We start from the raw sequence: 16,518 nt of genomic DNA on the forward strand, positions 1-16,518 counted from the left end.
CCACCCAAGCCTGAGTAGGATAAAATCAATTCAGGGTTGGGTCAGGTTTCACCACGGTAAGAAGATTCAATGCAATCTCATTATCAGTGATGTCCTTCTGAAGAACTCTGAAGCAGAAAGCTGGCAGGGTGGAGCTCTGAGTCTCCAAGATAGATTACCATGAAAAATCATTTTTCACACACCGAACTGTTAAAGGAATCCTAACTATAGACTGACTTTGTATTATATTACTTGCATTTAATGAGTCAAATTCTTCAGTTTTTCTCTGGGAACAAAGCATTTTTAGAAGTTACTGGAACTATGGTAGGCTGATTTAGCAAGTTACTGGTTCAAAGGCCTTTATTCTCTCCTACACTTAAATAATTCTTACATGTAGGTATTTAGGGTGGTCCATTTTAGCCTTATTTTCTATTCTGAGTTAATATTCCATTCTTCTCCCTTATATATCCTCCTTTCAAATTGTAGCAGTTGCTACTCTTTTAGTCCTATTTTTTGGTTTCCCATAGCTATGTCCTAGCTTACACTGGTCCATATTCCTGAAATGCCATTCTGTCCACTTTCCTGTTGAAATCCTACTGATCCTTTGATCATTTAGATGCAACTCTACCCCCCCCCATAAAGTCTGTCCTGAGTCTTCCTAGGTAGAAACAATTTCTCCCACCTCTGATCTCTTGTAGCATTTTGTTTTTACCTCTTATATATTTACCACAGTCTACCTTGGTTATAATTATTTGGTGTACAGAAGTCTCCTCTACTATAGACAAATAGCAGCTCTTTTAAAATTCAGGTTTATGTTCCCTTCAACACCTAACAGATTTCCTTACACAAATAGGAATTTATATAGCACTTTACTGTTTGCAAAGTATTTTTGCATGTATTTTCTTTTTGTTTTCAATTTTATTTTATTTTTGAATTAATATTTACTTTCTCTCCATCCTACTCTCCCCCATTAAAAAAAAAAAAACAACTCTTGTAATAAATTTGCATAGTCAGAGTGGATAAAGCACCAGCCCTGAAGTCAGAAGGACCTGAGTTCAAATCTGACCTCAGACCAAACACTTGACACTTACTAGCTGTGTGACCCTGGGCAAGTCACTTAACCCCAACGGCCTAAGCAAAAACAATACATAAATAGATAGATAGATAGATAGATAGATAGATAGATAGATAGATAGATAAATATGCATAGTCGAACAAAACAAATTCCCACGTTGGCCATGTCCCAAAATTTTTGTTTCATTGTACAACTTGAATTCATCACCTCTTGGTTAGGAGATGGGAAGACTGGTCATCAGTCCTCTGGAATCATGATTTGTCATTGCATTGATCAGAGTGTTAAGACTTTCAGAGTTTCTTACTGGGGAGTCACAAAAATCTGATGAGGTAGATTTTATAGGTGCCATTTCACAGAAGGGGAAAAGGAGGTTTAGATTTTAAGTGGCTAGGTAAACAGCTAATGTTAGCAAACCAAGTATTCTATTCACAGCTCCAACATGACTCATTGTAATATTATTCATAGGTAGAATTTGCCCTTAATGATCCTAATTGAACTTAAAACAACCCTGTGAGAGAGTTGTTATCTAGTCTATCACAGTTATTAGTATCTCTATTGTACAATTAAGGAAACTGGAGCTCAGAGAGTTGAGGTATCTTGCCCTTGGTCTGCTAATAAATCTTAGATTAGGGATCTGAATTTAGGGCTTCTAAATCTAAATTCAATGTTTATTCCTATCTGACTCCATGACTGAATTGATGCATGGATTCACTCTTTTAAGTCACTAAGGTGCCATGAAGCTTATTTTGAGAGAATCACACAAAAGGCTATTCTTTGTTTATAAGGAACTCATAATCAATCAGTAAGCATTTATTAAGAACTTGCTAAGTGCCAAACACTATGCTAAATTCCAGGAATACAAGTGCAACAGTGAGACAGTCTCTATCCTGGAGTTTACCTTTTGACTTGGGTGTTGGGGCGGTACAACAGGTTTACTGATAGGTAAATACAGGCTATCTACCAATAATACACAGTGATGAGGGGGGAGGGACCCCAACCACTAGAAATGAAATGAATACAAGGAGAAAGAGAAGAAAAGAGAAAAGTGGGGAAAGAGACTTGTAGAAGACTAAAGAAAAGAAATACAGGAAAATGTAAGAACCATAAACTGAGAAACATACTGACACAGCAGTAAAAGAATGATTTTTTTATATCTATGGGATTTTAGGTGTCAGATTTGTACAAATGCTTTTAAGGTAATGTTGGTGACACTCTAATTTTGATTACTTTTGAAATGAAAGTGTTGCTTTTTAAAATAATAATCTTATTTTTCTGGCGCATAAATTTTTATCCCTGTAATCATTTCTTCACTATAAGAAGCAATAGGAAAGAAATGAGACAATAACTTCCTATGTGCCCCAAAGCAGAACACCATCGAATCCATCCTTTGCTTCCATTAGTTTCTTGAATTTTTGCTGCATACAACAAAAAGAGGAGTAAGACTTACTTTTTAGGATGGAAACATCAATAGAACAGAAAAGGGTCATTGTGGAAGGGAAAAAATCTGAGCTAAAAAACTCCTTACAAGATAATGTCTTTGCACTTTTATTGCATAAAACTATAATTGTTCCAAATTCTGGTGGGTGTTAACAGCAGAAGCATGAAAATTTTAACCATTTCAGATGTATCCCGTTTGTGACAGAAAGCTTTTGTGATGTGATGCAGAGTATGGATGTTGAAGGTGGAGACGAAAATTATTTTTCTGAAACTGAGTCAATATTTTCAACCCATTATTTCACAAATATGGTATTTAGATCACAAATCCATTATCCTTATTACTATCTTTATCATTTAACATCAAGTGACATCTTTGAGAATTGTAAATATAGTAAGATTACAGGAAGTTATCAATGATTTTATTAGGATGTTTTCCAAGGAACTTAAGTGTGCAAAGAAATGGGTATGTGGGGGTGGAGAGAACAGTACAATAGTCTGAAAGTATCAGTTTATCAATTGAAACAATAGGCAAGCTCTTTTATGTTTGGAATTAAGCCAAGGAACATGCCACAAGATTGTCTTCCATATTCTCTATAATACTTTAGGTGTACCTAGCTCTTCATCTGTTTTCTCCATTAGAATGTAAGCTCCCCAAGAGCAAGGATTGGTTTTTTTTGCCTTTCATTGTATCCCCACTGCTAAGCACAGTGCCTAGCACTTAGTAAACACTTAATAAATGCTTATTGACTGATTCACTAATAGTTCAAACTGAATGTTTTATTGAGCAAAGAATACCTACAGGGAAAAAATTATCTGCTCAGGGGTCCCAGTATCTCCTAAACCTAGGATATATGCAGTGTTAGGGGTATTATTATAGGTCTCATGAACCAAGAAATGCCTTAACATGGAATCCATGACCCCAGGGTGGAACACTCAGAGAATGATTGATGAGATCCTTTTGTGTCATAAGCATTATGAGTCAATGACAGCAGGGAATGGAGCATTATATCGTAGATGAATGTCACATCTTAACCAAAGCTCATGGAAGGAATACAGTACTAATGTGGCATAAAAGCAGAAATCCAAGGTAAAGTACATCATGCAAAGCTATGAAATGGTGGCAATCAAATAATTAACATAGATCTTGCCAGTTTACATTAATATGGTACCCTGGATCAACATTGGGAGCCATTGATATTCTTGGTTGTTCAGTCGATTTCAGTTGTGCTCCCATGTGGGGTATTCTTGACAAAGATGCTGGAGTGGTTTGCCATTTCCTTCACCAGTTCATTTTATAGATGAGGAAACTGAGGCAAACAGGGCTAAGTGAATTGCTCAGGGTCACATCTAGTAAGTGGCCAGATTTTAATTTAGGAAGATGAGTCTTCCTTATTCCAGGCCTGGCACTCTATCCATTGTACCGCCTAGCTGCCCTGTATTGTTATTTTCTATATTGGTTCAAACATTAGAATAATTCCTTGAAAATGACAAATGTTGGAAAAGATCAGGGGAGGGCGAGGCATTGTTGAGAGTCCTATTAGTTGGATACTTGATCAAAATATATTCAGTGTCTGTCAACTCCTGGCTTCTATTTCTGGAGGATTAGATCAGCAAAATTTAACCTTGCCTGAGCTTATGAATAGTTGACCACCAATGATAACCTCCCAAGTTTTTTAAAATTTTAGATCTATGATAAATTTTGTTTTGTTTCATTTTTAACTATATGTCCCAGTCACGGTTCCATATCTAATGTAATAGATCACTCAGTGCCTGGGGGTTCAAATAAACAATCTTCGTAACAAAAACACATACAAATACCTCCAGGTAGAAGTAATCCCACAAAAATTTAAAAAAAAAAGTCACTGGAAAATAAAAGCCAGAAGGCATGGGTTGTTCAAAGCCCTTTGCCAGAGTCTCACAGCTGGGCCTCAGATTTATCCACCTTGGGGCAAGGTTAACTCACATTGGCCCGGTTTTGCACCATAATTTCTTTGTTTACAATAACCTATTGATGTTTTGTGTGTGTGTGTGTGTGAGTGTGTGTATGCATGCGGGTCAACACAAGCCTCCCAATTTCCACCAATATCCTGGCTCCAAAATACCAGATCAAGTTTGACTTAATAGAGGGGTAAAGTCAAGAGTAAAATGAAATAAATGGGAAACTGTTATGTAAATAAACTTCAAAGAAAATGAAAGCTCAGCAGGGTGAAGTGATTTATGTAACTTATGGAGATCAAGTCACTCTTCCATGTCCCTTTCTCAATCTCTTTTGTTTGATCTTCATCCTAGTTGAGCCACTAATTGTGGATGTCCCATGTGGCTATGCCCTGGACCCTTTTCTCTTCTTCCTTTACACTACTTCACTTGGAGACCTCATGAACTTGTTGAGGTTTCATGGTGTGTTATGGGGTCATCTCAAAAGAATTCACAGACTCAGACCATCTCCAACCCAAGCAAAGGCATTTATTGAGAATTTTACCTCTCAGAAAGTGGGCTAGGCTCCAAGAAGGAACCAGAAGCCTAGCAGACCAAGACAGGGATTTTTTTAGAGCAAAAGATGCAACTACATCATTACAGAATATATGAATATTAAAATATAGAAGGGGTTTATTGATATGGGGAGGGTTCCTAGCCTTGGTGAAATTGCACATGCAGTTACCCTGAATGCATACAGAAAAGCCCACTGGGGGGGGCATTAATGTATGATAATGATATTATAATAAGCCTCTCTACATCATAAGTTCACCTTAGGACAATTCTTTGCTATTATTGTGCAGGTGTCCACTTAGGCTGTGATTTAGTGGTCAAACATCCTACTCTATGTCCTGTTGGTGCTGCTTTCTGCTTGGTTGGCTATTGTGGTCCTGTCTAAGATTGATGGATGGGCTGGCTGTTGTGGTCTTGTCTAAAACTGGATGGATGTGGTTGACACACCTGCTGTTCTAATGAGGCATGAGTTCATGGACATGCCTGCTGTTCTAGTGAGACATACGAGGAAGTTGAGATATTGGGTGTGGTGGCAGTGTTTAGACTGCATCAAACTCACATGGATTCAATTATCTCTATGTAGATGATTCTCAGATCTCTTTATCCAGCCCTATTCTTTTTCCTTACTTCGAGTATCCCATCTCCAAATGCCTATTAGACATATGAAACTGAATGTCCCATTGACATTTTAAACTTAACACGTCCAAAAGTGAGCTCATTACTTTTCCCTCCAAAACCTCCCCTCTTTCAAACTTCTCTATTATTGTAAAAGGCACCTCCATCCTCTCAATCCAGGCATAAAATAATGAAGGTCTGCACCAAGGTTGTTTTAGTGTCAGAGGCAAGAAGAGGGTGTATACAAGAAATATTACAAAGGTAAAGATTACAGGACTTGACAACTTATATAGGGGGTAAGAGATAGTGAGAAGTTGAGGATGATTAAGTTATGAACTTGGTTAATGTGGACTATGAGACAGCAAAAGAGATAGGAGTAGTCAGACAAGTAGGAGAAGAACCAGTGGAGAACAATGTCACAAAAACCTAGAGAAAAGAAAGTTTCAAAGAGAATGGGGTTATTGACAGTGTCCAGGGCTTCAGAGAGATTAATAAGATGAGAACTGAGAAATGGCCATTAGATTTGACAACTAAAAGATCATTAGCAATTTTGGAGAAAGAAATTTTAGTTGAGTGATAAGGTTGGAAGCCAGACTGCAAAAGGTAAGAGTGAAAGGAAAGGAAATTAAGGCACCTATTATAGATGATGAAGAGTTAACCAAAAATAGTAGGAGAGATACAGTTTATGATGATAGCTAGCTGGGATGGGTGGACTTTTTGAGGTTGGGGGAGACATGGTTGTATTGGTGAGTAATAGGGAAGAAGCCAAGGGATTGAAGATTGAGAATAGAAGTAATAGAGAGGGTATTCTGCTGGAAAATATGGGATGAAATGCAATCCCTTATGTATGTAAAGGGGTTTACCTTGGCAAGGAGAAGGGTCATCTCTTCCTGTGATACAGGTGTGAAGGAGGAGATAGTGGCAAAAGATCTCTGAAGGATGTGAGATGAGGAACAGGGGAGAAGCAAATGGCCTCAGTTTTTTTTTTTTTTCAGTGAAATATGAGGCAAGGTTCTTAGCTGTGAGAGTGGGGGGAGGGGGTCTGCACCAAGGTCATTTTGGTGTCAAAGGAGAGAAGAGGATGTATACAAGATCTATTACAAAGGTAGAGATTACAGACGTGACAACTGATTTGATATACGGGGTGAGAGTTCAGAATCAAGGATAATAAAGTTGTGAACTTTATGGGATGCTTAAGGAGGGATGAAAAGATTTGGAAAAGCCAAATCTGGAAAATTTGGTGAGTGAGATAGTGAGATTAGGGTGATGTAAAAGGATTGTCTTGCAGTTTTGAGGGCCCCTTTCAGATTTTCTAAAATAAATTTATGGTGGATCCAGTCAACACAATTTTCTGATCCCTAGCTCCTTTCAGCAGCATATGAGAAGAAGCAAAGACAATGGATGGCAAGAATAATCTAAGGTTACTCTAAGGCTGGGTTTGGCAGGTCTAAATATTGATAGGACAAAGGGACAAAGAACTCAAAAAAAGAAGATAGTGAAAAGTTGAACTGTTTCACCAAGGAGTCAAAATAAAGAAGGGAAGTGAATGTAGTTATGAAATGAGTGAAAGAACTGAGGGATAAAGAACTTGGAGGCATAGTGATGATGAAGAAGAGGGTTTGAAGTTGTAAGTCAGAGAGAGAGTTAGAATTATGATCAGATAAGTTATGATAGAGGTAAAGATAGAATTATGATCAGATAAAGAAATTTCAGAATTCATGGATTTAGATGTAGGACACTTACAGGTCATGGTAAATATGTACAACTGTTGTGGGGTAGAGGAGTAGATAATGGGAAAAGAGTAAGTTGAAGAATTAGGAGTTTAGAGTGTTTGAGAGAGTATACACACATATAATGTATATACACATATTTAGTATGTATATGTGTGTATGTATGTGTACATGTGTATGTATATGTATGTGTACATATGTATGTACATACATGTGTATGGGGAGAGAAGTAGTAAGGGAGAGAGAGACAGAGAGAGACAGAGAAACAGACAGACACAGAGAGTAGTGAGCCAGGTATTCATTGAGGAAGGAAGGAGAATGTCTTAGAGGTCTACAGACAACATCTCTCAGAGTCTTGATTGGGTGAGAAATAATGTATTGAATGATCCTCAAAGAAGAAGAGATTACTGAGTCATGGTGGTAGAAAGAGAGCCTGGAAGTGGCAATGAGGAGCAAGGAATAACCCCACCTTTCGGTTCAAAATCCACTATGACCAGTAACAAATCAAGATATTAGTAAATGTGTGAGCAGCTCTGGAAAGGGGATCCAGGGAAACTGTGTCATCAGGAGGGAGTGCAATAAGATGGTGTGATTGAGAAAGGGAAAGGTTTAAGATAAAATCTGGATTTTTACTTATGGAGCAGGCATTCCAGACAGTACAGTGGAAGTGGGTGACTCTAGAGTGGGAGGTTAAAAGTATAGGAATAAGGTAACAGTCAGTGGGGAATTGAGAAAACTGAACAATAGCAACCCAGAGTTCAGAATTAATAGGATATGATGAGATGGGGTGGAAATAGGTTAATCATTGAGGAAGGAGTTCAGTTAGGTTATCATGCACAGGTTTTTGGCCTTGGGTGGAGTTGTCTTAGGGCTTCTGGCAGCCCTAGTGTGCGACTACAAAGAGTGGGGGAAGGATGAAGAGGTAAGAGCAAAGCAAGCCCTGTGGAGTTTTGGGTGGCTGAAAAGAGTGCCTGAAGCACAAAAATGGAACAACCAAAGCAGAACAAACAATGGAAAATTACCCGCTTCTGGGATGTGTTACAGTAATGTTTCACTTGTCTGGCACTCTAAATTCAACTCAGCAAATACTTTTGAGTACTTCCTATATACAAGGCACTGTGCAATCACCTTAAAGGAAATGGAGTGTTTTATAAAAGTGAATTTTCCAGTGATCTGAATCATAGGATTAGAGGTGGAATCTTACACTTTTAGATGTAAAGCTTTTTTTTTTAATGAAAAGTTTTATAAAATGCACTATAGGGGATACTGAACAGAACTTAACCTTTTCATAATGACTCAAGATTATTGTGCTATGGAGAAATAAAGCTCTCAGCTTTAACACTGTCCTGCCCCCACCCTCAATGTCAAACTATCAGCTGTCAGGTGTCACTTTTCTGTCTGTCATTGTGCCTGCCTCTAATAGACCTACTCCTCCCTCTTCTTCTAGTGGGTTGTTTCTGGTCTGCTGTGGGCTGTGAGACAAATAAGCAAACTTGTTCAGAGTTGTATGATAAAAAACTGTAAGACTATGAGTGAGGGGCTGGGGATAAAGAAGAAGACTGGTTATTGCATGAGCTTTGGATTACTAACTCACCCACTCCAAAATATTATCTATTCAGACCTTCATATATGTGATATAACAGCACTTTTCCCCCTCCAACACATTTGCCTTTCTAATTATGCTTTACTTAATCTGGAATTAAACCTGTAGGTATTTTACATTCTCTAAACACAGGATGCCTGAGTGGTAAGGACACATGAGTTGGGAATATTCTTGATGATGGTAACAAGAAGGCAATTAATAATGAAAATGTGATTGAGTGTAACTAACTAAATAGATAACCTGCACCTCTGAGATTGTTATACTTAGAACCATATTAATGTGAAGCAGGAGTTGTTTTTTTTTTTTCCCTCAATCAGTTACAATATTCGCAAAGCATTGTGCAATAACTTTGTTAGTATTTGATATGGTCTGTGAAGCTTACAATAATAAAAAAGGATTCTGGGATAGCTACTAAGAAAAATAATTGAAGCATTAAAAACAGCTACTGTTTGCATAGCAAAAGATGGACAACTCTTCAATACTTTTTCGCATTTGGGGTAGAATGAACAGAAAAGGGAATAGGATGTAAATCTTTCCCAAATGCCATTCAGTCTTTACTGCTAAGAGCTGCACTTAAAGTAGTACATAAAAGAGAGGTCAGGTAACTGGTTGCTTAGATAAGCAAGGCCGCCTAAAATGGCAAAACTTGATAAATTCTGCACTTTAAACGAAGGTTCCATTTTGCAATCCAATGACCTTAGTTTCATAACTTCATCCCAGAATGAACTGTGTCTGGGGGGACTTATGCATAAGAGCCTGGTTTGGAAATCAAAAGACTACCTTAATTTTTAATAGGTGATATTTCTTTTTCGTGACTGAACTAGTGTTTGTTATCCAGGTATTTTCAGGTAATCCCCTACATCCTGGGCCTTTGCCAGTGGTCTTGACTTTAGTCCTGCTACTGGACTTTGATGGCTTTGGAAAAGGGAGTGAGGCTGATAACACTCACACTTAAATCCAATTCACACACAAGTCAAGATATCACCCATGATGTCACCGGCCCTCTTTGAAAAAATGAAGGACAAACAACTTCTTCCCAAATGTAGGTACTGGGAAAACAATTCATAACAAAAAGCTTGCTTGGTGAGCATGAAATTGGGGCAAAGGGAATTCATCTTTAGTCTTACAGGATATTTGATTCTGTGGCAAATTCTGATATGTTACCATCATTGTTCTATTATAGAGGCTACACCAGGGATGGGGAACCAGTCGCCTCGAGGCCACATGTGGCCCTCTAGATGCTCAAGTGTGGCCCTTTGGCTGAATCCAAACTTCACAGAACAAATCCCTTTATGAGCTGTCATTTTTGTTATTGCTATTGCAATCTAGGTTACATGGTACTATATGTTAGTTATATAGTCAATATGTAGGGGGAATTTCAGGATCCAAAGAAAATATATTCCTTGAATTTTTGGATCCTCTAAAGTTGAAGCTAATAAGGCACTAAATTATACCTTTATTCCAGTACTCTTGTGGACCTATCATTATACTCCCTACACCAACATATATCATCACCTATCTATGCCTCTCTCCCTTGTTCAACTACTGCCTATGTTTCCCTACAAGTTCAGTACAGGGGCTCCAGCCAACATACTGAGGAACTTCCTCTAAGCTGAGGATCATGAAAAAAATAGTAAAGAGATCCACAGTATATGAGCAGACTGCAACATATTTCACAAACAAAGAATGACCAAGTTGAAGTATGAAGCACATCATCAAAGAAATGTAATGGAAAGAGATGAGAAAGTCGCATGATGAAAACTCAGGATACTTATGGGCAAATTATCTATTCTTGATGTCAAGAAAACTTGATTAAATTATAAATAAATTATAAATTATAAATAAAGTAAAATAAATTTAATAATTTAATTTTATAACTGAGGTAAGGTCACAACAGAAGGGAGATGTCCTTCATGGAGTTCAAAAAGAGAAGAACCAAAGTAAAAGTATGTTCCAGCATTGTCCAAGAGAAAAGAATATTCTATTCTATTTCATTAATGCAAGTACAGAGGGACCCAACATCATTTCAGAAATTGAATCATGGAAATTAAGAGAAAGTCAATATAATATTACAATCCAGTCTATCCTGCAAGAGATATTTGAGGACAATATAGATTTTGTTACTGGGTCCATAGTCATTTTACATGTCCCTGAATAACATCTTAAGCCAATTATAGAAAGATCATTTGGGTACTGAGAATTCCCTAATTTTGTTACTATTTTTTCTTATATATTGTCTACATAAACAATCATTGCATTTGTAGAGTCTGTTATGTAACCTTTATGCCATAAGCTATAGCATAACATAAAGGGCTTGGGTACATTTTGAGAGCTTCCTCACATCCCTGACTTACTGCCCTGACCCAGAGGATCTGGGATTTCTTTATAAGACACCCCCTCCCCATCCCCTACAATGCTTTGTCACCACCAATTCCCACTTTGACACACAGAGGACTCTTGTAGTGCTTTAGCTCAGTTTCTAGGCCTATCGCAATTCTCCGTATTATCTAGTAGCCATAGCCTGTTGTTATTCTTGACCCAATAATTTCACTGTTGGTAATCAACCCAGAATGTGTTATTAGAAAGCATTATTTGTGCAAAGATTTTCATTGTAGCATTATACATAATTATAAATAAAACAAAACTCTGTAAAACCACAACAACCAGGAAATAGACTAATGTCCAACAATAGGGAAATGGTGAAATACATTGCGGCATATTCAAGAAAACAGAATTAAGACTAAACATGAGGTATATACAAAGAAATTATAGCATCACAGATTTCAAACTGGAAGAGATCTTAGAGGCCATCTAGTTCAGCCCCCTAATTTTACAGATGAAGAAAATGCGGCCCAGAGAGTTTAAATGACTTGCCTAGAGTCACAAAACTAGAAATGGCAGAACTGGGATCCATGCTTTCGTTTAACAATTATTTGTTGAGTGCCAGTCATGTGCCAGGCACTGTGCCTGGTGCCTGGAATATAGAGATAAAAAAACCATAACAGTCCTAGTTGTCAAAGAGGTCACATTCTATTTGGGGGTGGGGGGTGGGGACAGGAGGGAAAACAGCATATAAAATATACACAAAATAAATATAAAAGCTATACAAAGGAATTTATGGGGCAAAGAGGAATTTCCCTTTAGTTTAACATAGAAAATGTTATGGATGTTGGCTTCATTGAGTTCATGCCAAACTAACCTTTTATTTATTTATATAAGATTGTTAAACTCTTTAGATTAGGGAAATGCTGCAGATGATATTTTACCTGTATATCAGTAATATATTTGACAAAATTTTTCATGATATTTTTGGTTGAATGGTAAAACCCAAAGAATAGTCATTAATGCTCTCTACTACAGTGTCATAGGGATCTGGGTTTGACCCTATCATGGCTGACATTTTTGTCAATGACTTTGATAGAGGCATACACAGCAGGATTTTCAAATTTCCAGATGACATAAAGCTGGGAAAGATGTTGTTCAGTCGTTTTCAGTCATGTCTGACACTTTGTGACCCCATTTAGGGTTTTCTTGGCAAAGATACTGTTTTGCCATTTCCTTCTCCAGCTCATTTTACAGATGAGGAACCTAGGTAAACAGGGTTAAGTGACTTGCCCAGGGTCACACAGCTAATAAGTGTTTAAGGCCAGATTTGACGTCAGGAAGATGAATCTTCCTAATTCCAGGCCCTGCACTCTATGCACTATTCCACCTCGCTGCCCCTAGGAAGGATATCATGTAGATGAAAAATCAGATGAGAACTTAGGGCCCAAACTAAGAAGATAAGAGATAAATGTAAAGTTTTGTACTTCACAAATACAAAATGGGGAGATTTGGGCTTAGAAGCAATTCTGAAAAAGGTCTAAGGATTTGTATATGATATTGATAAGCTGGGGAATGTCCAAAGTGTACAATAAGGATGATAAAAGGCCTTGAGGTTATACAGTATAATTATCAGCCAAAAGAACTAGAGATGCTTAATCTGGAGAAGAGATTTAGGGAGGATATGACAACTTCCTTTGAGTATTGGAAGGGTTGTCCCCTGGTATAGGAATCATCCTGGTTCTTTTTGGCCTCTGAAGGCAGAACTAGGAACAATGAGGAAAATTTAGGTTTAGTGACAGGAAAAACCTACTAACAATTAGAGTCATTCAAAAATACAATGCCGTGTGTTGGTACAATTGTGTGCAAAATATTTGGGGAAACAATATGGTTTAATTTTTTAACAGCAATGTTCACATATATCCACTTCTTACACTAGACTGATTCAGAATGTCTAAAATTGACCAAATGAAATCAAAATGACCTGGTTTCTCCATCTTTAGTTGAGTTTATTCCACACACATGTAGTCCTTCTCCCATTTGTTGATTTTAATTCTGGGGTACCAAAGGAGGCATATTACTGCATGGCAATGTACAAGTTTTAGTGTTTAAAGATGATGCTTCAGTAATTGTCAGTGTGGGGAAATCAAGAGTTTCAAGTATCATTTGAACCCACAAGGAATAAAGATCAGTCACACTGAAGCTCAAAGGAAAGTTGAGTCAAAAATGAAAAAGAGCTCATAAATTGGTGCTATTAAATACAATTAATCCTCAGGGAAAAAAAAATTAAAAAGATATTCAGAAGGCTTGGCAGCTGGAGGAGGGGGTTAAGGAAGAGGGATTGCTGATTCCTTTCTCATACAACATATGCATCCTGAAGTTGGAAGAACAGTGAGAAGAACAATTAAAAATAGCTGCTAACTGTTGTGATGAAGGGGAAAAAAACACATTGGCATGGGCAAAACTCCCACAAAAGCTAGAGTACTAAAGACTGGAAAAATTTGTGTTTGTCAAAGGTACACTTAATATTGGATGTGATGTGTAGTTTCATAATGAAGACTTAATATGTCAAAATCTTGTGAAGCCAATGTCAAATAATGTAAAGCAAATGACTGAAGCAAAAAGACATTAAAAATTTTAATGTTAACAGTTGTAAGGGATATTGTAGAAGCTAATGAATTACTTTACTTCACTCCAAATTATTCACACACCATTGTAGGTACTAAGTTCTCTCTCATTCGAAGTCTTCAAGCAAAAGCTGAATGATCCCTTCTTGTATTCTTGCTCAGGTGTAAGTTAAACTAGATGACTTTTGAGGTCCCTTCCAACTCAAACTTAAGCTAATGTAATCATTCCATTCAGAACCCGTAAATTTTTCTTAATTATCAATGTAACAATTCTGTCTCTTCAAACTATGCTTTATTTCAATCCATTATTTCAGACCAATCACTTTGGAATATGTATTTCTTTCAAGGCTGTGTCCAACTAATCTGAAACTTGTCCTTTAGACAGGACTTTTAAACTCCCTACCAGTCAGCACCTGACACTAAGCTGGTAACATCTAATTCCCCAAAGAGACTAGCCTATGATGGAAGTGCACCTTTATCATATCCTCCAAACAGTCTTAGTCGTATCTATGTATGAAGGTGTATTATATCTGTGAGTTCATGAAATGAGATGAGCTGGAAGGGATTCTAGGACTTGCACATAGATGATTATTTGAAATGGCCCTTTCTTAATCCTTGAGGAATACCGGGAAAGGTGAATAAGTTGAGTAAGATTTTTAAAATATAAGATTCAACTCAAATCCTTCCAAATACTGAAGTAGGCTGACACTGGCTGGACAGGTAGAGCCAGAGTATAGTCACTGCCTTTAAAGCCACTCCTGGCTTATTGGCCAAGTAATTGGCTTTGATGCAGTATCTTCTCATTCCCCTCCTCCCTTTAGCACACACTGCGTAGAGGATCAAGCATCATCTCAAACCAATAAGCCTTTAGGCACTGAGCCTCATTTTCCTGGAAGTCGCCAGTGTGCCCAGTCAGCACTGCATGGGGTGTGCTCTAGCCTGAGGAAGCCTGCTTTTTAGTCCTCCTTAACAACTGGTGGACTCATACCCAGAGAGGTTATATGCCTTGCCCAAGGCTCACCAGCAATAAGTAGCAGAATCAGAATGTGGACCCAGGTCCTCTGCCTCCAAAGTCATTGCTCTTTTCATTGCACTAGCCTGGAACCGTTCAAGTCCAGCTTAAAGGAGGATGATTTCGGAGGTCTCTCATGATAAAAACTGACAGTTATACGTAAATTGCATTCTGTATGTTATTTCATAAGAGCCTCACAACAATGCTGTGAGGCTGGAGGCATTAGTCCATTTTTTTGGATGCTCAGAGGTTCAGTGACTTTCTCATGCACATAGCTCGTTAAATATCAGAGGTGGGTTTGCATCCAAGTCTACCATGCGGGTCATTGTGCTAGACTGCCTCTCCATCTGTATTTCCAACGATAAGGCATCAGAGAGATGCAAAGAGCTACGTGGCTCTCTTCCAACGCTTAACTGCCCTGGCTAGCATCCAGCTGGTGCAGATGATACCAAAGGTAGGAAAGGCGCGACATACAGGGCCGGGTGGTCCAGGTGCCGTAGGGGTCTGCCACCCAGACCTCTCCCCACCCACCACTGCAGCCACACCTTCCCTACCCCGGACCAGTTCCAGCTGGATTCCTCCCGGCTGGCTCCCGAGCTCCCCAGCCAGACGGCCCCACCCCCAGGCTGCTGGCCAATCCCCTTCCCCGCTCCAGTTCGGCGGGGTGGGAGTGAGCTGCAGGGAGGTTGGATTGGCTGGGAAGGTGAAGTGGGGAGGCGGGGGGGGAAGGGGCGTGGTTGCTCCGTGCGTGCAGCAGGGCGCCCCGATAAGGAGCAGTCGGCGCAGGCGTAGCCACGGCCCCAACAAACAAACAAACGGACGCGCCCCCGCCCGCCAAAGCTCGGACGCCTCAGACTTCCTTCCACCACCGCCAGTCTTTCCCCAGTCCCGCGCCCCGCCCCCGGTCACGTCGCGGCACGTCTCCTCCTCCCCCGGGGCTCAGGGCCGCGCACGCTCCCTCCCCGCCCCCCTCCTGCATTTAACCCCTCCCCGGCCGGGGCTAAGGTGGCGGCTGCTGCTCCGGGGACTAGCGCACGCCCCGGCCGGGCTCCCGCCGTGGGGGGAGGGGGCGCCAACGGCTCTCGCGCTCCCGGCGAGCGGACGGACGATGACTTGCTACCGAGGCTTCCTGCTGTGCAGCTGCCGTTGCGTGGCGGGGAGCCGGGCGGCCGCAACAGCGCGGCGGTGCCCCTTGGGGGGGGTTCCGGCGGAGAGCGCGGGGCCGCGGGTTGGCGGCGTTGGGGGCGGGGGCTGGCGGCACCTGGGGCACGGGCGGCACGGCCAAGCCCGCGAGCTGGAGGGAGGCGGCGGCGGCTGCCCTGCGGGCGGGTTCCGCCCGGCCCGGGTCGTGGTCGTGGCCAAGACCACCCGCTACGAGTTCGAGCAGCAGCGGTACCGCTACGCGGAGCTCTCGGAGGAGGACCTGAAGCAGCTGGTGAGCCCGACCCCGACCCGCCCTGGCTCCGCCGCCTCGGCCCCCGGCCTCTGCCCCTGGCCCGCTCTTCCTCCTCGTGAGGCCCCTCCCCATGGAGCCTCAAAGTGTGTGCACTGGGGAGAGCCAAGTTCTGTGAGAGAGTGTGTGTGTGTGTGTTGGAAAGGGGCTCATTCTGTGTGTGTGTGTGTGTGTGTGT

The 16,518-nt window shown here is 40.3% G+C and overlaps 1 protein-coding gene across 8 annotated transcripts in view; it reads left to right on the plus strand.

Moving 5' to 3' along the window:
- The first annotated feature begins 15,995 nt into the window (after positions 1–15,995).
- Positions 15,996–16,518, plus strand: part of LOC114033336 (NAD kinase 2, mitochondrial) — a 62,637-nt gene continuing 62,114 nt past the window's right edge. For all 8 annotated transcript variants that reach the window (XM_027848859.1, XM_027848979.1, XM_027848929.1 and 5 more), the window contains exon 1: positions 15,996–16,322. In XM_027848859.1, the coding sequence (XP_027704660.1) occupies positions 15,996–16,322 (327 nt within the window). The remainder of the gene's footprint in view (positions 16,323–16,518) is intronic.

Source organism: Vombatus ursinus, unplaced genomic scaffold (assembly GCF_900497805.2).
Source record: "Vombatus ursinus unplaced genomic scaffold, bare-nosed wombat genome assembly UNPS02000255.1, whole genome shotgun sequence".
Classification (NCBI taxonomy): domain Eukaryota; kingdom Metazoa; phylum Chordata; class Mammalia; order Diprotodontia; family Vombatidae; genus Vombatus; species Vombatus ursinus.